The sequence below is a fragment of the Porites lutea genome, chromosome 8 (genome assembly GCF_958299795.1).
Source record: "Porites lutea chromosome 8, jaPorLute2.1, whole genome shotgun sequence".
NCBI lineage: Eukaryota > Metazoa > Cnidaria > Anthozoa > Scleractinia > Poritidae > Porites > Porites lutea.
Window position 1 is genome coordinate 11,226,516 of NC_133208.1, and position 22,779 is coordinate 11,249,294.

Sequence of the window (22,779 nt, forward strand, 5' to 3'; positions counted from 1 at the left end):
CGCGGCTTTTTGCCAACGGGCTGATCCGCGTCCTGATTGGCCACTTGGGTGTTAAAAAGCAGGATGGCACGCTTCTTACTGCGTCCACGCTTACCGTGTTGCGGAGTTCCATTGCTTTTTTGCCACGCGTTTTCGGGGAAAACTGTGAGTATGGATTCCTTTAACTGACTCATGATTACAATAATCTCCATAATGATTTCCGTTTTATAAACTTCCATGCCGGGGCCACACCTTACATCATGCTCTATCTATTTCGTGTTATGCTTCATTCGCAAATTTTAAGTTTGAGCTTATAACAAATGATTTGCAATTTTACTAAGTAGTCCAATGGCGTTTTAGCTCGGGCTGAGGTTAGCTCTCCCTAATCGGAGTCTTGCCAATAACTGGTTCTCTCCTAGATAAAATGCTTGAAAAACGCATTACCCAAATTACGCTGCATTCTCTTCGGTGCCTAACCTAAACTGTTGAACTAAACATTTTCAGAGGATGCACCAACGTAAAAAGCTTCGTCTTCGCGACTGGCTCAAAGAGATGATCGATGCGGGCTTGTATGGTTTAAAATGGGAAGGAGACCCGAGGAAGCGAACCTTTCGAATCCCTTGGAAACACGGCTCTCGGCATGGCTGGTCTGAAAAAGATGATGCTGCTCTATTTAGAGCCTGGGCCACATATACAGGAAAATACAAAGAAGGAAGGGACCTCCCTGATCCTCGAAAGTGGAAGACAAATTTTAGATGTGCTTTGAATGCCTTACCAGATATTAAGGAGATTCGCGAAGAGAGTTGTCCCCGTGGAAAGGATGCTTATAAGATTTACAAAATGCGGCCAGTTCGAGGAAGAGGTAAGGGATTTGGAACCCAAAGATGCTACCGGAATGTGATAACTGTTAAGTTTGTAATAGCTCACTGTTAGCGACGTAATGTTATTATAGTTAGAGAAAGATGTTAGCGTTTTCCATTCTCTGTCTCCATGTTTCTTTCCGCCTATACAAACAAAGCATGTCTTGTTTGCAAATAGTTGCCAACGAACTCAGAGCTAAAGCTAATAAAATAACGACTAGGGAAATTCGTATAGAGTGGACCCAGAGTGGTATGGTGCGCATTCAGGGAAATCATACTCTCTTAGCGGTTTCATGGACCAAAATCTGAGCTATATTGGCACTGATGGGTTTTAATATTACAAGATCACAGAGCAATTTGTTTCTTCAAGTCAACAATTTTGCAATAAGTCTGGCGCAATCATCAACGTATCGCTACAAAACACGAACAAAACTTTACCTCACATAGACAGAGTCAGTGTCGAGTTAGACGATGAGACAAATGAGACATTTATATTGTATGAATGCGATTTTAAGGAACAGCGGTCAACCATCAATATCAACTATCGATAGTGGTAAATTAATGAGACAAAGTATTTGCCACGCGCCATGAGATCAATATACAGCTGATTTCAACTTGAATTCTTCGGTTCTCATTCGCGGGATCGTTTGAGCCCAGGACATTTCAAGAGTCGCTTGAGCTTCTCGTTCAATCAGTTGAAATGCTAAAAGACTACAAGGTTAGAAATGTAGATTTGATAAAGCACAAAGCTCTTAAATGCCAGTACAATACATCCTTAGTTGGCGCAAACTTTTAAGACTTCATATCAATCCAAATGTAAGATCAAAAGAATGTTTGTTTGTTGTATACATTGCATTTCCATGACTTGTGGTGGTATGTACAATAACCTCTCATTGAAATACATTGCGGCAATGAACTGGTCGTTTTCCTTAACCAAGACTCTGTGCTACCGATAACTTCGGTAACGGTCATTTCTGAGTTACGTTCTACTGAAATGATTAAAAACAAATTCAAAAGAACCACTTTCTTGTACAATTTGTCTTTTCCCGTATAATCTGACAGGAGAAAAATAAACATGAATAGAAAGTTAGACTTTTAGGGGTCCATTAATCGCATTCTTGCCTTATTTGAGAGTAGCAGAAATCCACTTAGTTACTTTAATTTACTAAACGGATGCAGTATCAAATTCTATCAGCGGTTGCTTTTCAAACATGGCTGCCATATGGGACACTTCTGTAGTTTAAGTCGGTTTCAGCCTACTATCACTCAGTAGAGCAGGCAGGGCGCAAAATCAGAAAAAAAAAACAAGAATCACACCTCTATACTAAGTTGCTCTGATTCAATTTGAATTTGTTCATATCTCACTTGTCTCCTCGTCTCACCGGTTGTCTTACAGTTAGGTGGTCGGCTTTCGCGTTTCTGTTATATGAATTTAGAGCGTGACTCATTTACGTCCTTCGTAAATCAATATCATGCGTGCACGTACTTTCCGGTAGTTGTCTTTGTTATGCTGTACCAGGTATGTGCAGCACTAATAGTTTTTAATTTGTGAATGGAACAATAAAATGTCACCATTCAAATGTGCACGTGTTTTTAGTATTTTTATGACGTCTAAAAAACGACTCTATGATTTTGGTCGATGTGAAATCCTTACAACCATTTTTCCGTTCAGATTAATGTGAGTCGTACTCTCCCGCGCAGTGCTGATGAAGTGATGGATGGCGTATAAAATTTTTTCAATCTGTTGAAGAAATGAATCATAATCGATAGTAAACTCATACAGAAAATTACAAATAGCAGTTATTTCGGGATGTTTGAGTTTTGGTCAATTATTAGAACGAACGAAAATCAAAGAAAACTACTTAATTAATTTATGGCCATGACACCAAGGGGCACGCAGGACTGTCCAAGGCTTATCTCTCTTACAACAGAAAGGACGATTTGAACCAGACAGAAAATAACCTCAGTCACGTCAGTTTCACATCCTTTCCATAATACAAAATGTTTGAAACAAGAGTGGATGTTTCCATTTTTTGCCCAAACGATGACCTTGAACCAGCAACCATCTTAAAATTATCGTGGAATTAATTCCCTCATGGAACGTGCCGCGCGGTCAGCATGTATTTCGCTTTCATAAAAATAAAAATCCATGCCGGCACGCGTCATTCGATGAATAAGAATTGTCTAAATATCGTCTAAGGGGTCTTTTTTCTGCTTGAACACGTTAACTAGAGGTACAATACACTTGTTTTCGGGTTGACCATTTCCCTTTCTCCACAAAAACGCAACCTCTCAAGGAAAGAACAGTCTGGATAAGATTGGTTATTAGGTATTTATGAAATGAAAATTTTTTCTTTTCAAAAAAAGGTTGGGAACAAGAATGATTAGATGGTCGTTTAATGAATGATCTTTGTGGTTGGAGATTCAACGTAGTTAATATAACATGCTACAGTACACACCTGTGAGTAAGAAACAGCATTTTCCCAAGTTAGCCTAAACAGGTTTTTACATGGTACTGTATTAGTACAAATTTAGGCTATCTAGGTAAATAGGTTCTTCAGTTTTTTTTTCTAAAAAAAAAAATACAAGTACTTAAAGCTAATATTGATTTAGTGGTATTCAGCTTATTCTTTATATAAAATTTGCAAACCATAATACTGACATAGCAGTTGGAGTGATAAGGCGCGTATGTCTCCAAAGAGTACCCTGGATATCTTATCTTATCTTATTTGCTTAAGTGTACAGAATTCTTAGTTATGGATTTTAGAAAATATGAACCTGTTTCAAATTTTAGGCTGAACAGGTTGCATAGAGGGGGCCTAACTGGCAAATTTTAGCCTAACTTACTCGCGAGATTTACTGTATGATGGTGTCCAAGATAGTTCTATCTTTATATTCTAGACTGTATACCCTAAAGTTTGTCTGACCATTAAAATAAAGGCTAACCCGGTTTTGTGCAGTACATTTCTGTATATGTGATGCTGTTTATAACGCTGCACAGTCGGTGAATGTCAGTTTTGAGTCACTGTGAATGAAATTCTGCAGTGAGTTAAACCTAATGAGAGGTACTTTCCTCTGGTGCTGTTTATCATGATGCTGTACAGGCTAAGTTAGTTCTGACTTTTAAATCTGTGCATGAAATCGTATCGTGTAAAGCTGTTGAATAGTGCTCTCCTGTGGTGCTGTCTGTTATGTTGTACAAGATGGTTCTAATTTTGTGTCTGTAAGTGAAATCCTAAGGTGTCAACTTTGAAATTAAATCTGAACCATACTTTCCTTTGGTACAGTTTCGTTTTACCAGAGAGTTCGAGCATTTAAGCCATGCGAGTAAACCTTTAACTAAGACAATTCAAATGAAAGCTACTGGCCATTATACTCCTGTGGTGCTTTTTATGATCTGTACACGCTGGATGGTTTCAACTCTTGAGTCTGGGAATGAAATCCAACAGTATGACAATTCAAATGAAAGCTTCTGAGCAGCACTTTCCTGTGGTACCGTTTATTACGCTGTACTTGGTGGTTCTAACTTTTAAGTCTGTGGATGAAATCTCAAAGTATGACTCTATGAAAGATACCTAACAGTACTGTACTGTGACACTATTCACGCTGTATACGCCTTAAAAGGTGGTCCCAACTGAGTCTGTGGATAAAATCTAACGCGGGACAGTTCAAATCAGTAAATGTTTGTGAGCAATACCTTCCTATGGTCTGTTTGTTTTAACTTTGGAGTGATTTGAGTCAGAATAAACAATAATTTCTTGTGGCGCCTTCAAAGCGGTTCTAGAAACATCCACTGGTTTAACGTGCAGCATCATTATCCATAATTAATATTCTAAAAGTTGGATAAGATTGATAACTAGGTATTGTTGGTGTTGACAATTGTGTTCGCTTATTATCATTTTTAGATCGTTTAAGGCTGCAGCATGATCTCAAGGGGAGTGAGCCTCGTCACCCCTCAAGATTCACAGGATCTCATTTGTCTTTTACCTTTCCTCCTCAAGTAAGTTTGCATGATTTATTATTTATCCAATTGCTGTTTTCGTTTACTTGTCATGGGCAAAATTCAATCCTTATGACTGATATATATTTCTTTCACTTTCACTTCCCATCATACAAAAGGCATTTTCGATAAACTACAACTTATATAATTAATTATTTGCTCAAGAGTGTCTTCGTTTCTCTTTCTTTCTTTTGTTTCTTTTGTTTGGGCGTTTGTGCTGGTCCTAAGGCGCGTCAGCTACTTCAATCCTGTTGTAGCCCCTTCATACACGCAATACGGACCTACATTGTGCCAACGACTATGTTATTGTTAGGGTTCAGAGGCTCAACAGTACCTTCATATTCTGAACCACTACTTTCGGAAAAACAATGTTGTGGCCTTAGTTCAAAATTTAACAACCTATTAAAAATGGTTTCATCACACACAACATTTTTTTTCTTGTCTAAACCACTGAGAAAATTGGCTAAAGCTACAAAAAGCCACATGGACATTATATGCAAATTAACGAAACGAACATACATATTCTTTGCCTTTGTTTGATAAAGTACGTGTTTTTTTGTAACTTAGAAGCTGCTCTTAAATAACTTACGAAAGCTCAATCAACCCTCAGAAGTGATTTATAAAGCCAGGGATTACAATACTGTAATATAACCAATGTTCGAAATAGCCAATCGATCATCATTGACCCGGAGAAGCCGGAGCTTTCTATCCGGGCTCCGTCGCCGAGCAGTTGGTTCCTCGTATTAGCTGCATACGGGCTTTATGTTGCCTCATTTTGATAGAATTTTTTCTACATAATACCTGTTGTAACGTTTTAATTATTGGCAAGAGAAAAGGCATGAGTGAAACTGATATTCCTAGAAACGTTTTAATTTAAACCGTAAACGACGATGAAAGTTTAATTGTTATAAAACTGGGTTAAAGTATTCGCGACTTTTAAGAAGCAAATACTTTACTGAATATTAGTGGCCTGAATCGAAATCAAAAAGAGCAATATTTTGATTTTTTCACTGTCTACCGACACTTCATCGTTTCCTTGATTCTTTCTTGCATATGTATGAAATTTCTTCGAACAATCAAGTCAAAATTCTACTTACCCTTAGAAGAAGCAATCGTCTAGGTAACCTTTTCTTCAAGGATAAACAGCACTCGGGGTACTTCGCTGTGCTATCGTTTCTGTTTCTAAATAAGTTTATGATTTCTTAGAGCCATATAGTACAAGTTATCTAAGCACACTGAGCGGCCGACATTTGACAATGGCCCTTCTGGGGAAAATATTATTGTAAAAGATTCCTATTTCTTAGAAAGTCTATTAGTAACGCTCTAGAAACGCTCACTGGCAGTCGGTACCGGCGATAAACCACATCCTAGATACTGTCAATAATACACAGTCCGATTCAATTTTGCTTGTTATCAAGGCGTTCTAATCACTAAAGGAAACAACTTGTTTATATTATAACCTGACAAACAAAACAAACACGAGGAAGAAAGACTTCGAAATGATAATGATTTCCGGTAAACCGGAAGTTACCGTAGAGCTATATTCAGGCTCTTACTGCATGGCTAGCGTAGGTTCTTTTATTCCACATAAAAACAGGAAGACAAAAATCAGTATCAAATTGTATCGTTCTCATATGAAAGTCAAGGTGGAACAGAGTGTCCTAGACACTGCATATTGCAAGACCTGGTTTCATTTGATCCTCTCAGCTCAATAGTTAAGTTTGCATCTTTATCTCCATTTCAGCCTTTATATTCATCCTTTGAACCGTATGACATGTCGCCTCCTGTGTTTAAAGCCAGCAGAAACTGCATGAGTGACGAAGACGTGGAAATAGTTACGGTAAGATGGCTGACACTAGGAAACAACTGAAACGATTAGCCGCTTATAAATAACGTCTTTGAACGGCATGAACTTTAAAACATTGATAGCGGCGTACAAGGTACAAGTCGCCCTCTGATGTCGGAATCAGGGAAATTTTTGCTCGTGGAATCCGGAATCTGGAAAACAGCTCAAGGAATCCGGATTCCGTCAACAATTGGAATCCGGAATCCAAGAGTAACAAAAATCCGGATTCCAATATCTGGAATCCCATCCACGGTGGGGAGTTCAAAATCCAGTCTTGAATTCCTTTCCATGAGGCGATACAAGGATCGTGGTTTCTGAAAGGGCAGCGTTTTGGCCGATGGCTTGCAGAATCAGAGTTGCCATAGGCTTTCGCAGTTTTTTCCATAAAATGTTTAACCATCAGTTTTGGCGTTTCAGTTACAATTTCAAATTTTGGTTCAATTATCTTTGTAATAAAACATGATAAAAAAATGTGGATGTTCCTTACGCCACATCTAGAACATACCTTGAGAACCTGGCTAGTTCCTTCATTTCTGAGAAGGTAAATGTCTATATTTAACTTCAAGTTGTTTTTGTATCTTAACAGTTGGTTGATGAAATGATGAGTGAAGCAAGCTCCCCATATCTTAGTAGTCCCGGAGGTAGCGCTGATTCAACAACTTTCTTGTGTGGTTATCCTGTGGACACAGGTCAGCAATCATTCCTTAATAGGCCTTATTCAAAAATACCATAATACTCATTGTTATCCCTCCAAAATTTTGCTTTAAAGGATTGTTTTAAATTTTTCTTTGGACTACCTCTTGTTTTCATCCGCTTTTTTCCCTCCGCTCTACAATGGCGCAACTCTCCACTTCCTGATAAAAGCAGGTATGGTCAAGTTACTAGCGCATGCGTAGTCCAAGGGGGCGGGGGGGGGGGGGGGGTGTGGGAGTTGGTTTTTAGAATTTCAAGTGACGGGGATGATCGAATATGGGCAAAGATCGAAACTCAAAAAAAACCCTAGGGCTTCCAACAAAACCCAAAAAATCCCTGAACCAAAAATTAACCCCCCAAAAAATCCCGTGGGGAATTTCCGAGCCTTAATAATTGCTAAATGCAATGTAGTGCGTTAAATATTAAACAGCTGCAAAACAAGTTTGGTTGTATTTTATTCGCAGAACAACGCCGTTGGGATACGCGGGCACTACCACGAATCCTCAGCTAGTTTTGTATACCCCCAAAAAACCCTACTTAATTTAAGCCCCCAAAAAATACTTGGAAATTTTCCGACCCCAAAAATTCCTGGAATCGAAAATTTAAGACCCCAAAACATCCTTCGATCATCCAAGTCACTTTAAATGCGGAGGACCCCCACTGGGTGCATAGATCAGATTAAGTCCGTTTTTGCGGTATAACAACCATGGATATTCATGCAATGTCAACATGGGAGGGGCGCTTTACTATCCTGAAGAAACTCCATGCACCCAGCATTCATTTACAAATCTCTATCTTGACCTTTACCGTTAACAATTGATTATGGCAATTTATTTAACCACGTTTGCTTCTCTAATATGTGCATTTTTTAATGTCTCTTTTTTTCTACAGGCATTAACCCGTTTCAATTTCCAAGGCATGATGTATTCGATTAAGGGCTCCAAACTACCAAGTACCTATGCTCAGGGGACACATTGAACTTTTTTAGGTAGTACTGTCTCTTTGGGACACTGGAAGTTCTATACTACAACAGATAATGCTCATTCAAATTAAAGAACCCTTCTCTAAAACTTCCTTACCCTAGGCAATAAGTTGTCAAAACTTCCATTCAGTTTCCTTTCAAATACTATCCTATCCTAGACTTGAGCAAGCTACTTTAAAAACATCTATTTCATAACGATGGATATTCATTTAACTTAAAGACAATTCCCACACCCTCAGGCGTCAGTAATTGTTCAATTGGCTGCTGTCACTGATGTAAGAAATTTTTTAAAAAAACCGTTATACCAAGTTTGGGAAAACATGCAGCCGCCGCCGAGTGTCAAGCTGCGAGAAAAAACCCCGCGAGTTGCTGTACATGTATCGTGCAGAAAAGAACTGGTCGGTTTTATGCCAGGGCAATTATAAGACGTCTAGTAGCGTCTTCTTTATTTCAAGAATTTAATATAAGATAAGTCTAAGAAGTCGTCAGGAGCTCATAACCCGGAGTGAGAAACTTCCATGTACACTTGTCACGGCGTTTTCACCCGACCAGTTTATTTTTAGAACGATTTTGGCTCGAATTTAGAATATCTCTAAGTCTTACAAACTACTCAGCAAAACCTACAGCCCTGAAATGGTATTTTTGAACTTTCTTCATCTTTCTCGCTCCCGGTTATGGGCTTCTGAATTTCTGTTATACAATGCTTTGAGTTTGGTCGCTGATCTCGTTGTTTTGTGGAGATTTCAAAAGTCCAAAGCATGTTCAAAGCAAGTTGCATGTTCATTTGCGTAGTCAATGGGCCATTTCCGAGTTCCCCCGGGCCTCTGTTTCAAAACGAGGGTAGGTCCTCAGCCTTTGATATGGAGATCATTTTTCATTCTCATGCAAATAACACTCATTTTCACAAGAAAAGTTGTGCACCTAGCCTCATTTTGAAAGTGAGGGTTTTTGGAACTCGGCTGTGGCCTACTAAAAACTTCTTTAGCTCAAATCATATAAAATAAAATATATATAACTCACAAAGTTAACGCCAAAAGGAAATTAATACCAAGTATTTTCGTAAAGTAAACTTAAAAAGTTACTGAGTGGTTTTTGGTTAAGATAGTACAACAGCCACGAACGGCCTCTATGGGTGCCATACAAAATGCGTTTAATTGGATCAAAGTAAATGTTATAATTTCAGTAGCCTGTGTGGCAGTTGCGAAAAGAGGAGGAGAGGGGAAGTGGGGGTGGGAGGGGGGGGGTAGGAGGAGAAAAGCGCCAGGAGGGAAAGGTAGAGTCTCCTTCCTTTTATTTCCAGTCCCCTATCCCTTTTCCCTTCTCTCCCGTCCCCTTTCAACAGGCCTGCCACCCAGGCTATAGTTTTCGCTTCTAGATAATGGTTCTGTTCTCGATGATCGGCAGGGGCGTAGCTTTTCGACTTTTTGTAGGCATGGTCCCTAAAGATCGCGTGTTAGGTGACTGGTAATATATTTGGCTACTAGAATTTCCTTACCCTGATAGCAGATCGTCTCTATTATTCTGGCAGGTTTTTTGCATTTACGAAGTTACTAGTAGTTCGCGTGGTTTGGACATATAAGACAAGCTAGTAGATTTCATCGCAACACAATGTGGGTGGTTTATAACAAGATTTATCCCCTCTGCTTCTTTCTCATTCACGAACGTTAAAGTACGTATGTGTCAGTTTTTTTTGCTTCAACATTACTGGTAGAGGAGTCACAGTAAAAAAAAGTTACAATCATGGACAAAACTCCTCAATGTAATATTCACATTTTTCTGTCATTTCTGGGTTTCGTCATAAAACATTGCATTGTTTTCGAAATTTTCTTGCAGTTCTCTCTCCCTTTGTCCTATACAAAGTTGAAACTCGGAAAAAATTCTGGATACAAGCGTCCAGCTTTGTTTGTGGGGTGAGGGGAGGGGTTGGACCTATGTGAATTGGAAAACGCTCTAGAAATGCAAAAGTGTCCCAGAACTTTTGTCAATGATTGTATTTGGTAGGGAAAATCGTACAACGGGCAGACGGGCTTATAGGCTGCTGGCTACGCCCCTGATTAGTCAAAAGAGCTATTTTGTGAAATATAAAAGTATGTGTTGTTGTTTTTAAAGTGCGTGTCCAAGACATAGCGGAAACTTCTTTGGAAGGAAAAAAAGCGCCTTTTAAAGAGTCTATATTTGTAAGAATATATTTACGTTAAGTTACGTGGGAACGTCAGAAAATCCTTTTGATATACTGTAATAAATGTTTTTTACAAATCTGCGTCGGTGAATACTACACTGTATGCCTTAATTGGTAAAGCATGCTGAAAGGAAAACACACTTTCCACGATAAAAGTTAAAAAGTGGGCCATAACAACTATAGGAGTTGACGGCCTCTGACCGAGGGTCTCAATGTTTCGATGGCTTTTACGTTTATCGGCTAAAATTTTGGCTCTTTTACGGCTATCGGTTAATTTTTTTTCCGTTACGGTAAACAAAAAAGTTAAAAATTAATTTCTTTGGTTTCAAAGAGTTAAATATCAATAAACCTCTATTTTTGTACAGTAAAGATCCTAGGATCATCTCAGGATGAATTTGTTAATAAATTGTCAATAAACCTCTATTTTTGTATATTTAAAGCAAAATAAAGATCCTAGGATCATCTTTGTATGAATTTAGAGAAAATGTAAGGGCTGTCTTTCCCCAGGGACAAAGCAAACTGTTCTTAATAACGAGCTGTTCAAGTTCTTTTTTTACGATAGCGAGGGACTGTACAGAACGACTGTCTGGCTGTCTGCCGTTGCCTTGTCACTAGGCCTCATTATTCTGCGCGGCCAATGCGTTTCGGATTACGTGGTCCGAGCGAGTTTTTGTCTCGGATACGTCACCGTTGACCAGTACTTACTGTTCATCTGGCTTTCACCATCTGAGTCAAGCAACAGATCTAGCTGCTGCTGGGTCGATAAAGAATAATTTTCTGTTTTGCTGCTGATTTTTGCGAGGCCTTACAGTTTTCAGACGGAACTTCCTGGCTTGCTCGTCAAGGCCAAGACTACAATAACGTTTTCCTTGAAATGCTTTTCTTGAATGTTAAAAGTGTCCGATACTCCTAGTGTCTTGCCTTTAACCTTTCGATTGGCCTTTCTTCACCCGTTGGAAAAATACTAACAAGACCTTTCAATACTGGCACCGATTAAGTCAAGGTGTTTCGATACAGTTTTTCAGAGGCCATACCAATATTCTTCAATCGCCTGTGAAGTGGCTTTTTCCTTGTCCGATCGTTTGGCTATGGAGTGAAATTTGTGAAAATGTAGTTTTATTTAAAGTCGATATTACTATGACAACAAGAAACAAAAAACTTTGAAATTGATAAAAGGCGAATTTTGTGTGATCTAGACCAGCTACTGAAAATCCAACACTAGAAACTTAAAGTTTGGTGTTTAGCAAACAATCTCCGTAAGAAGTAAAAAATTCTGAATATTTGAATTCGATTCAAACCTCAAATTTTCAATAGCCATGATAGATTATTTAATAAAAGCGTTATAAATGACTCAAATAATTCTTAAGTAGCGTCAGAATGCTGCTAATATCATCTTTTTATCGTAGGAAATTTTCGGGTGTATTTTTGTTCTTGCGATCTTGAAAACTAAGCCCTTTTCTCACCACCTGTATAAGCGCAAATTCATTCAAAATTTGGACTTTTAGCGCTATTTTGTATATCTCTGAAACGACTCGAACGAATTTTTTTAAGATCTCTTCACATAATCTTCATAATGTATATAATAAGGTCTGAAACGTTCATTGAGATTGATTACTGCAACATCTTAAAATTTCAATATTCACTGTTTTGACGTTATGCTATTTTTTCCAAAATATTGTGCACTATACATAACTCCATGACTAGTACATTTTAGTTTGAATTTATCGCATCTTTTGCATGTAAAACATTGATAATACTCACACTGAAATGTACTAGTCATTGATATATGTAGCGCTGTCAACTTGTCCTATAAAACACAGGCCAAGTGAGGTCAAGCAAGACTCGTCCCCGCGCGCGCCCTTTCTTTTTCTTTCTCCCAGCAACCTCCCTGCGACACAAAGAGGCTTCTGCAGAGGAGAGAGCGTAAGGAATCAAAGTAGCCGTGAATAAGAAAGGCGCAGCCGGTCATAAGTGAGTTAAGCACCTTCCTTAAAATCAACTAATTTAGGGAAAAATTTCTTTTACGGTTAACTCTTTTTACCCTAGTTACGGCTAACGGTTAAAATTTTTCAATTTTTACGGCTGTCGACTAAATTTTTGGTCGTTTTACGCCTATCGGTTAACCCCATTGAGACCCTCCTGACAGCATTAAAACAACGCAAACGATCTCCATAGTGGTGGATTCATAAGTTTGTTAAACGCCGGAAGTTCTTGTGGGACAACCACTGATGCGTTGAGTATGCAATCCGCTTACATGTTGCGTGTGTTTGCACTCCCTGTTGCATGTTGTTGCGTGTTGTTGGGAGTTGTTGCGCAAAGTTTGAAACCGGTCAAACTTTTAGCTACGTGCAAACGGACGCAACAACTCTAACAATGTTGTGTCCTTTTACACAGGGCTTAAGAGAGGATCCCGAGGACGATGTTGTACGGACGGCAGTCTGAAGCCTTCATCTGGTTTATTGTGAATGTACTAATGACCTCACCGCGTCCATCATAGGATACCAATGAAAAAGGGGCAAAAGCTGATGAGAATTTTAGAAGTGCGAAGCAAGAGAAGCACGAGACGAAAGTGTAAATTTTTATAGAACTCAACTGACAAAGATCGAAGAACACTGGTTCCTCTCTTGCGTTTAGAAGTCCGTTTAATGAACGAGTTCTAATGATCATACCTTGCTGGGTATTTCGTCTATATTAAATCACAGTCTTCTGCTGGAACAAAATGTATCGGATGGCCAAACCAAACAGACAAAACACAGGATCAAACCATGCAAAATGTACAACTCATCGGATGGATGAAATACAGTATAGCAACGGCCCCAAAATACAAATATGGACATAAACTGCAGAGGGCCGCGAAAGAATTTTCTGCAAAACCTGGTGCAGAACGTTGGATCTATAGAGTGAGACCTGAGGATCAGTAAAAATATTTGTTCATCTCTATATATTTCTCTCTATGTATATTATCGTTTACTTTTTTCGCCTCCGCCACTCACTCTAACGGACCTCTCGGTAAAAAAGTCCTTTCTTCAGCAGGTTCAAATGGTCACGTCTGTAGGTTGTAATTAGTTGATTTCGATACGTGTTGTTTATTTCGTTTCGTTTTTATTATGATTGACAACTAACTTTCTCAGAATGTATTGTTATTTTCCCGTAATCCGATTGGTCAACTTTGGCTGGGTGGCCGGCCCCGTTTATAGTAGTCGCATTGTGATTAAAAAAAATTTTATGGAAGTGCTGCACGCAGAAATGGTTACTGGATCCTTACCCCTTTCACTACCAGTGATCAAGAACTAGGCGTATCGGACACTCATGATCGCAGGCTCATAGCCCACAAAGCTACGTGCAAACGGACGTAACAACTTTCAACAATGTTACAAATTTTGCTCAACAACACGCAACAACATCCAACAACATGCAGCAGGGTGTGCAAACGGACGCAACAATGTTGGGAGTTGTTGGCTAACAATGTTACGTCTGTTTGCACGGGGCCTATAACTGTTACAGCAAGGAGCCTAAAAGTGTGACCTCCTTTAATTAATTCACATTCTTTCATGAAGGTATTAACCAATCAGAAGTCGAGGACAGTTTCCAGCTGGCTTCTGATTGGATTAAATCTGCACGAAAGAATGTGAATAAATTAAAAGCGGTTACACTTTTTTTGGGCTCCTTGCTGTAAAGTACGTGGTGACTTTCTAGTGACACTTACATACATAAGCTACGGCTCAAAGTGCAAACCGCGCGAACCGCACCAGTAGTAAAATGGCGTTGCAAAATCTGCAGATTTCTAACCAGGGAGAACTTTCAGAATTTTCTTTCTCGGACTTTTCAGACTTTTGCTCTTTGTACCATAGCACCAAAGAAAGCCATGCACCAACGCAAGAAAGCAATACTATGGTATTTAATCCAGGGAGGAAGCGAAAAATGTCGAACCAAGACTATGATGAACACATGCCCAACAAGCAACGAACTCCGCAACAACAACACGCTCAACAATTCTTTTGTGACATCTGCAAAGTACAACTCAATTCCCTGACCCAAGCAGAACAGCATAAACGAGGGAAATCCCATCGACTTAAGGAACAGATCAAACAGAGTCAACCTGGTGCAATGAACCCGGTGAGGACTCTGCCATGGGACGTTCCATTTTTTATCTGCACCCCCACCGTAAGGATGACAGGTTTTCTCACAGCGGGGGCTTTTTTTTTCTTTTAAGGAACCGGCAAAATTTGGATCCTTCGGACAAAATTTCTAAAGGTGCCGAAAAAAAATGAACCCTTAGGATTTCATTTTTCAAAGGACACCAACAAAAATTTGAGGGTCATCCTAAGCGGGGGGCGGGAAGGGGGGTGGGGGAGGTTGTGGATACAAATGGAACGCCCCCATATGTATATGTATAAAGTATGCGGTTAACTTTTAGATTAACAAGACCACTGCTACATTCAGTTGCAAAATACAGCAGTTGAGACAATAAAACCAAAACAACCGTTTTCTTTTACTCATTGCACCTCAAAGGAAACAGGGTTTGCCCTTAAAGAATTTTGTTAAAAAGTTATTTTTTTCTTGTTCATGACTGAAGATTGTGAAAAAAAAATTCAACATTTTTTACTCTACTGCTTTAGAGACCCTCAATTTTTATCACTTACCCCTGAAGAATTCTTTTGGTCCTCAACTGGGGGGTGCAGGTATTAAATTCTGCAATAGCCCATTCCTTGGGGGTAGCTTGGAGGCTTGCCAGTCACTGACAATGTGGCTACTGGAGACAAAGTGTCTTTTATCTCTGCAAGTGAGAGGTGGGCAGTTTTAGTTTGATTAGAGGGTTTGACTTTGAACTAATTCCAAACTACCCCATGAAGATCTGCTCTAGAAGAAATAATGTATAGTAGAAAAAATTGTGGAGATTGTTACTAGGAGTACATGTGGTTATGGTTTAAAGCGTTGGTTAGGGTAATCTGCATAATGATGGTGGCTATCTCAACAACTGAGTCCTGCTTATTCCTTTCTGCAACTTTTTTTTGCTAGATGAAGGATTCAAATGAAGAGCATTCTGAAAGCTTGGAACTGTCTTTCAGTTTTACATGTACATCTGATATACCACCCAAACTCAAAGCTTTGCCACTTGATCGTGTCGGTCTCGATTGCCTTATCTGTGGAAGGAAATTCAACTCTACTACACAAGTTGCGCAGCATTTTAATGGCCAATCGCACCAACGCAAATTGCAAGCCTTGAGTCAAACAGGAGATGAAGGCAATATAAAAGAGTTAACTGTCCCTTCTAGCTTAGGAACAGTTGTCTCACAGGAACAGCCAGAAAAAGCTCTGTTACAAGACACCAATACAAGTGAAACAGTATCATCCGTTAATAAAGAAACTAATGAACTGCACTGTGAATTTTGTCGCTTGACATTGAACTCCAAGAGTCAAATGGACATGCATCTTAAGGGGAAAATGCACTGGAAATCTGTTTCTAGTATGTAGCAAAATACTCTCTAAGTATATTTATTTAGAGAGATTAATGTATGAGTGGCCCAGGATACAATGCAAGGTTAAGATGGCTTAATATTGATATAAATGTTGTGGTTCAGTTTTATCCTTGGTTTTAATTTTATTTTCTTTTGTTTCAAACTCATTATCAGACATCAGTATACCCCAAAACAAAAGAGAATAGAATTTAAACCAAGGATAAAATTGAACCTCAACATATGTATTCAGCTTCATTGAATGAACAAGCTTGATCAAGAAAGGCTCGGCAGCAAGCAAAATGAGAGAACTTCTTGTCAAAAGGACTCTGAAATTGAACATCTTTTTGAAACCCTGATGTGGGCTATTATACTCTGCAATATCGCTTAAGTTCTCCTAGACGTAAACTACGGATTGGAAAAAAAGTTAGTGGTGATCCACAAAAATGAAGACTGAAGTCAAAATCATAATATTGGTACTTTTATAAACTTTGCCAGGTGACAAATGCCTTGGTTATTAACATGAATCAGACACCTGGAAAAAGAGCAATCAACCATAGAAGAGAAATGTTATAAAAATAGAGTAACAAACTCTGTAATAACTTAGAAAGAAAACAGTAGTTTTTTCCCAAGATATGCAAGAATCTCGAGTGCAATATTATTGTTTAGAATTGGTAGAATTCTGAGAGAGGAGTCTCAACTGGAAAATATTAAAAAGTTACCTTTGCCCCATGTGCAAAATTAAACTGCCACTAAAATTGACATAGTACAGTTTTGAAGTTTTTGTTTGGAGTATTTATCACACTCAGCTTTCTAAAGGAGGTGGACATTCCCCATAAGATAAAAGTTTTCCCTTAAAACAGCAAATTTTCCAAAACCCTTTAAAATATTATTACTGGTAACAATGTGTATTAAATTTTCCATGTATCTTTTTGTTGTAAATATTTAGGAGTGGTTTTGTTACCCACAGTTGGCAATCCTCCGATGAAGTTTTACTGTGATGAATGCATTATGAGCTTTAACTCCCAGATTCAAATGGAGCAACATTTAAGTAGTCCAAAGCACATTAACAGAGTACAAAGGCAACAAGCATGCGAGCAGTCTAGAGGCCGGACAATTAGAGGAAGAGGGAGAGGCCAGGGGAGGGGTAGAGGAGGAACATGTAAGTAGAAAAACTTACAGCTACATACATTGGTCTGTTGTGGCAGTTGTTAGGACTAAAGGTCAATAAATTGTGATGATGATGTTGATGGTAATGATACTGGTGCAGACAATGGTTAATATTCCAAAGGAATAACTTAATTAGCTAGAAGAACCCAAGCTGTTTCAGCGGCTAGGTGTAATCTGATCACTTGTCTCAGGCATTCATTTGCAGGGTTTGAGCCAGACCGTGCCTTTGCGCCAATCCCGCACTGCAATTGAAATTGTCCCTTAAAAAACGGCCAAGGGGACAATTTGTCCCCTTCAAAATTTAGAGAAAAAAGCTGGAAAGGAAGCACACACGAAGAGATTTATTTCAGTACAGAAATTGCAAGCTAAAACAGAACATGGAAAGTTTCAGTTACGTTCTACTGAACAAGTACATGTCATGCTCAACCAAGCATGGTGAACGCGCCTGGCAATAGTTAATGTGTCACATCGAAAATGTGTTCGAAAATTAGAAAGCTTTTTCACTCCAAATCAAAGCCAGAGTGAATCAGAGAAAAATGATACAGAAGAACAGTGTATTAATCAGGAAGAAACGGATGAGGATCGAAGGAAACCGAAAAAATCACGAGATCACACGTGGTTGAGCTATGAAAAGGAGGCGATGTTCTGCTATTTTTGCCAGAAATCTAAGAAGACAAACCCCTTTGCATCAGCAGACGGGTGTACAAATTTCTGTCCCCCTAAAAACAAAAATGTCCCCCAAAATTTTAGCAAAGGGGACAAGTTGTCCCCCAGTGATCAAATCCTAGCTCAAACCCTGCATTTGAGTTACTATTTTCTCTCCCTCCCTCCTGCCCTGGGGTTTCTCTTGAGTCCTCAGGACCTCGGTTCATTATTAATGATGCTCAAACAGATTTTCTGGCTTGTTATTAGCTGAAGTGTGCCGGCACAGGGGGGATAATTTTGAGGATTGTGGGTCAAATCTTTCTTCATGCAAACTAGTTTAAATTTTTGTTTTCTTGGTCTCATGTTATTAATAGTAGAAGATCTGAAACAAAGGAAAATGAATAGCAAATTTGACAAAAAAAATTTCAGACTTAAAGATTGAATGATGGTGGTTGTAGGTAATTGTGTTTATGTACAAATAATTATTGATTTCCAAAAATATACCTCTAGAGAATGAATAACACAATAATATTGGCCTTTCAGCATTAAGAGCTTGGCAAAAGAACAGAGGAAGAGGTGCTGTGTTTTCCAAGTTCCCACCTATTTCATCAAGTTTTGTTAAAGCAAGCAGCAATTTGACATGCATGGTTAACCCAAATGACTCATTAAGTGGACAACAAACACAATCAGCTAATCGTGATGTTAACTCTAATGTGCAAAGACCATCTTTGTGTAAACTGTAAAAATATTTGTCCGTTTAATACATTTTTGGCAATGTTTTTCCATAAGGATTGTAAGAGTATGAAATATACAGAGTAAAGTAATATGATGACAATTCTGGAAAACAAAACCCTTATTGAACCTTGGTAACAAACATTACAATATTTTAGTAATATCGTAGATGCTTTAGTGTTAGGTTATAAATCAGTGGTTAGCATCTTAAGTGGTGGCCAAGAAGGCTGACATGTCTTTATCTTTTGAGATTTTTGCTATGTGTTCAATCTTTGTCTTATTTTAATGTTTTAAATATTAAAGTTCCTTAGGTGATGAATTCAAGCTTTTGTGGCAAAACTCAATGACAGTTGTTTCTGGCCACCATATTGATGTCCCTCAGAGGGTTTCCAACATGCCATCTCCCCCTTAAGGTCTAAAAAGTTGGTAGAAATATTCTTCAAGTACCTTGCCTATGAAAAATTGCACAGACGGGAGTTTTGGTGAGGCATTTTGCTTATTTATCCTCTATTATTTTACAGATTCTGGACTTCGACTTAATTTTCATTGGTGCAACAGTGACAACCAGCAGTGTGTTACATTTTTTAAGGGCCATAGATGTGATTAGATTTCTCTAATAACACCAAAGAAAATTTCTTTTCAGAGTCTGAAAAAATAAATGTCAATCTTCACCAAATGACATCTTACACACAAAATTTTCAGAATTTTACCTGTGTTTTCATAATTCTTATGCAATTCTACTTTCTCAGGCTACAATGAGAAATTGTCTTTGGTGTTATTACAGATAACTAATTACATATATAGCCCTTGAAAAGTGTAAAAAAGAATGCAATATTGTTTAAATTATTCTGGGAGAAGGCTTTTGTCCTCTGAAAAATATAATAAAACTTACTCAATTTCATGGTGGATTCCATCTTAATATTTTATGACAAATGAGAAAGGAAAGACAAATGAGGGAATTTTTGGTACAAAGTTATTTGGACTTTATTAAAGTTTAATGCAACCAAATTATTTTTTACATGAGATTCTGTGACTCTCTGTACTAAACTGTTAATGTTACACAAGTATTTTTATAGAGACTGATGAAGCATTAAAGTAACTGTTGTTCAAAAGGTGATAAGTGTGGTAAACTCCTTTAAGAAAAACCATCTTAATAAGTGGAAGTAACAAAACTCTATTAACAGGTGTTAAGCCATACAACAGCGCACCTTTTCATAATCAATTTTAGGAAACAGCAAAAATTATTGGGTTGTCTTGCATTACTAGTCTTTACAAATAAAATCAATGAAATTGGTAGCATTATTATGTGCAACTTTCATTGAAGAAAACAAGGTTTCATTATTTTAAGTTTTACTAAGTAGTTATACAAAAGTATTCCAACTTTTTCAACATTTAACCCAGTTACTACACTGTAACAATAATCGAAAGACATGGAACATGGTTTTGAAATCCTGTGGTGTAACCTTTTATATGGAACCACTTGACAGTTGACTTACGCTATGCTTTTCAGCTACCTGGTATTTTTCAAAATAAAATTTGGTCAGTTTTCTTAAATTGTGACTCGGAGTTTTTGCCCTCATGGAAATGAAAGGGTTAAAATATTCACATCAAAAAGCGTTGCAACAATAATAAAAAAATTATTCCAGTATTAGAATTTCCAATATTAAAACTAAAATAAAATGAATTATTCACAAAATATTTAAAAAATAAAACATTAATTAAAAACAGTTTGAGAAAAGATTGAATTAATCAAATTGTTGATCTTTGTCACAACTCTACTCTACTAACTTCTTATGGTCCATGCTAGGGTACATAATTTGTAAACTTAGGACAATCATATCAATGATAAACATTGAAGAGTAAAAATAATGCTCATGTTGTAAACTACATGATATTTCTGTAGCAGATAGGATTTATTTACCTGATGGGATAAAACCATGTATATTTTAGTACAATTTACAATTCACAGAAGGACCACAAACAAAACATTTTAATTTTTAAGGCTGAGTTGCCTGTTTGAGCTTACATGACAAAGGCTGTATTATTGCATTGAAGTTTCCTAGATGCTGTAAACTTTGTCAAGCACTTATGTTTTAATTACTGCTAACCCTCAATTGCACATGTTTGATTCCAAGTCATTTGATTTTTTAAAATGTAAATGCTAATAAGTCTCATGAATCTAGACCATGGCAACAATAAAATAATGAAGGCACTGCCAGGTGAGGAATAGAACAGTCATGTGTCTGTCACTTCAACTGAAATTTAACAATATTTAACAATTATCAAGATGCGTAGCAGCTGTGTTTATGGTGATTGTAGTTGTTTTCTCTTGGTTTATCTTCAAGCTATTTAGATTTGCTGCTGCCATTTTGAAGGATCCTCTCAAGACATAACTTTGATGGCAAAAAAAGTGCACTCAGATCAACAGCTGATTTTAAGGTTCTTGAACTTCAGGGAAAGAATTGATCCACCACAATTCATGTTTTTTTCACAGCTGTAGAAGGAATTTGAAGGTCTCTGAACTGGCTGAGGTAAGGGAGCATATGCCAGAGCAATGGAATGCCATGGAAAGATAGCTGAACCCAGTATAGCCATAATAGCATACTGGCTACGGGTAATCTCCTAAACACCAATCTTTTCATAATCCAGTGCTAGTCGATATTGTCAACATGCTCCTTGATGAACTCCTGGAGGTCTGTTGGGTACACTCCTTTATCAACAGCCTTGCACCAGTGGCGATACTGACAGAGAAAAATAAAATGTACATTATTGCATAAAAGATACCTTTTCTTCTAGGGGTGTGGCTTAATAGGCAATTTATGGCATGTGACCAGGGAGCTATTGTGTAAGACCCCTTGGAGTTGTATTGTTATGGGATGGCTCAGTGGTGAGAGCACTTGCCTCCAACCACTGTGGTCCAACCAACCATCGTAATTTGATACCAGTAGATCACGTCTGTATTTATAAATTTTCTATTTATAATTATGTTCTATTTTATATTTCCAAGTCCTAAGACACAGGTTCAACAAAACATTAAGGTTAATGACATTTTTTTCTGATTGAGTGGGCCTGATTGTGTTATTTACACGTTACAAAGTAAAACAAACACTTAAGATAAAAAAGAGATAAAAGATACCTGATGTATTTATAGCAAATTGCTGACGGAAGGAAGCGTTAAAATTCCAAAGATGCCTTCATTTGAGTGATCACTTTTGTTTTGTCTGAGATGTGAACATAAACAGATCACCGATCACCCAGAAGTCTACAACTTCGTGTTGTCACAGAAAACTTAACTCTGTATTGGCCTTAATAAAAACGTAAAAAAAAATTAAGGTATACGGTCTATACGGCATACGGTGATGAACTACATAAGCTTAATATTTAGGTATCGTGTTCCCAGTATTAAGGTCGCTGTATATTGAGATTAAATTATCATATTTCCCAACGAAGGTTAGCAAATTTTTTCAAGTGGATCACTGTGTGTATTTCTTACCATTTCAAGTTCTTCTCGGAGTTTGTAAACGTAACTTTCCTTGTCCGCAATCATATCCTCCAAATATTTATATCGAAGCTTCTTTCGAGCTCGACACTCTCGCGCCGATTGCCTGCTTCGTTCAAGTTTAGCTTCTAGATCGATTTTGGAGGGCCGCCTTCCTCGCTTTCTGCCACAAGTCTTTTTTGCCGTATTCATCCTCGAAGCTGTATTGTTCGGAGAGTCCGGGAAGGGTGAATCCGAAGAGGAATTGCTGTCGACAGACGATATGCTATCGTGTTTTGCTCGCCGATTACCAGTCCAGGAAAACTTCATTCCCTCTTGTTTCATTGGATTATTGTATTCCTCTAGAATTTCCTTCGCCTGAGATGTCTCCTTTGTATAGATCGAAGTGACTACAGCCATTCACGGCCAAAAAACTCAGAAAATGTCAGAAGAAGACCTTTTTGTATTGCTTCAACTCAGAACATTCCAGCCTTCTCGTACGTGGTAAATTTCACCGTTCTCGATCAAAACAAAGTGATGTAATGTTTTGGTTCTTGATTGACGTGTAAATAAAACCATTTCTCTGCATTTGATTGGACGAGGTTGTAGTCTCCGGGAAACGTAGCGTGAAACAATTCACTTGCCAACCAATCAAAAAAAGGATTACATAACTACTGACGTTTTTTGGCGCGATGAGCGCACTCCTGAGAGTCACATGATAATGACGATGCAGGAAACAGTGCATGTAAACAACTTCCG

At 38.1% G+C, this 22,779-nt stretch overlaps 3 protein-coding genes across 3 annotated transcripts; 2 read left to right on the forward strand and 1 right to left on the reverse strand.

Annotated features, from left to right (window-relative positions):
• On the forward strand, positions 1 to 8,645 carry LOC140945188 (interferon regulatory factor 1-like). The gene is made up of 6 exons (XM_073394242.1): positions 1 to 144; positions 484 to 841; positions 4,745 to 4,839; positions 6,584 to 6,679; positions 7,272 to 7,374; positions 8,270 to 8,645. Exons 1-6 carry the CDS (start codon positions 64 to 66, stop codon positions 8,311 to 8,313), a joined length of 777 nt encoding a protein of 258 aa, XP_073250343.1. The 5' UTR covers positions 1 to 63; the 3' UTR covers positions 8,314 to 8,645.
• Positions 8,646 to 14,298: 5,653 nt separating this feature from the next.
• On the forward strand, positions 14,299 to 19,371 carry LOC140945189 (zinc finger protein 385B-like). The gene is made up of 4 exons (XM_073394243.1): positions 14,299 to 14,655; positions 15,559 to 16,013; positions 16,913 to 17,157; positions 18,354 to 19,371. The coding sequence occupies exons 1-4, from the start codon at positions 14,299 to 14,301 to the stop codon at positions 18,551 to 18,553; spliced, it is 1,257 nt and encodes a 418-aa protein (XP_073250344.1). The 3' UTR covers positions 18,554 to 19,371.
• A 130-nt stretch (positions 19,372 to 19,501) lies between these two features.
• Positions 19,502 to 22,562, reverse strand: LOC140945074 (REPTOR-binding partner-like). The gene is made up of 2 exons (XM_073394142.1): positions 22,036 to 22,562; positions 19,502 to 21,283 (listed from the first exon to the last, which is right to left on the reverse strand). Exons 1-2 carry the CDS (start codon positions 22,438 to 22,440, stop codon positions 21,194 to 21,196), a joined length of 495 nt encoding a protein of 164 aa, XP_073250243.1. The 5' UTR covers positions 22,441 to 22,562; the 3' UTR covers positions 19,502 to 21,193.
• Between the last annotated feature and the right edge of the window lie 217 nt (positions 22,563 to 22,779).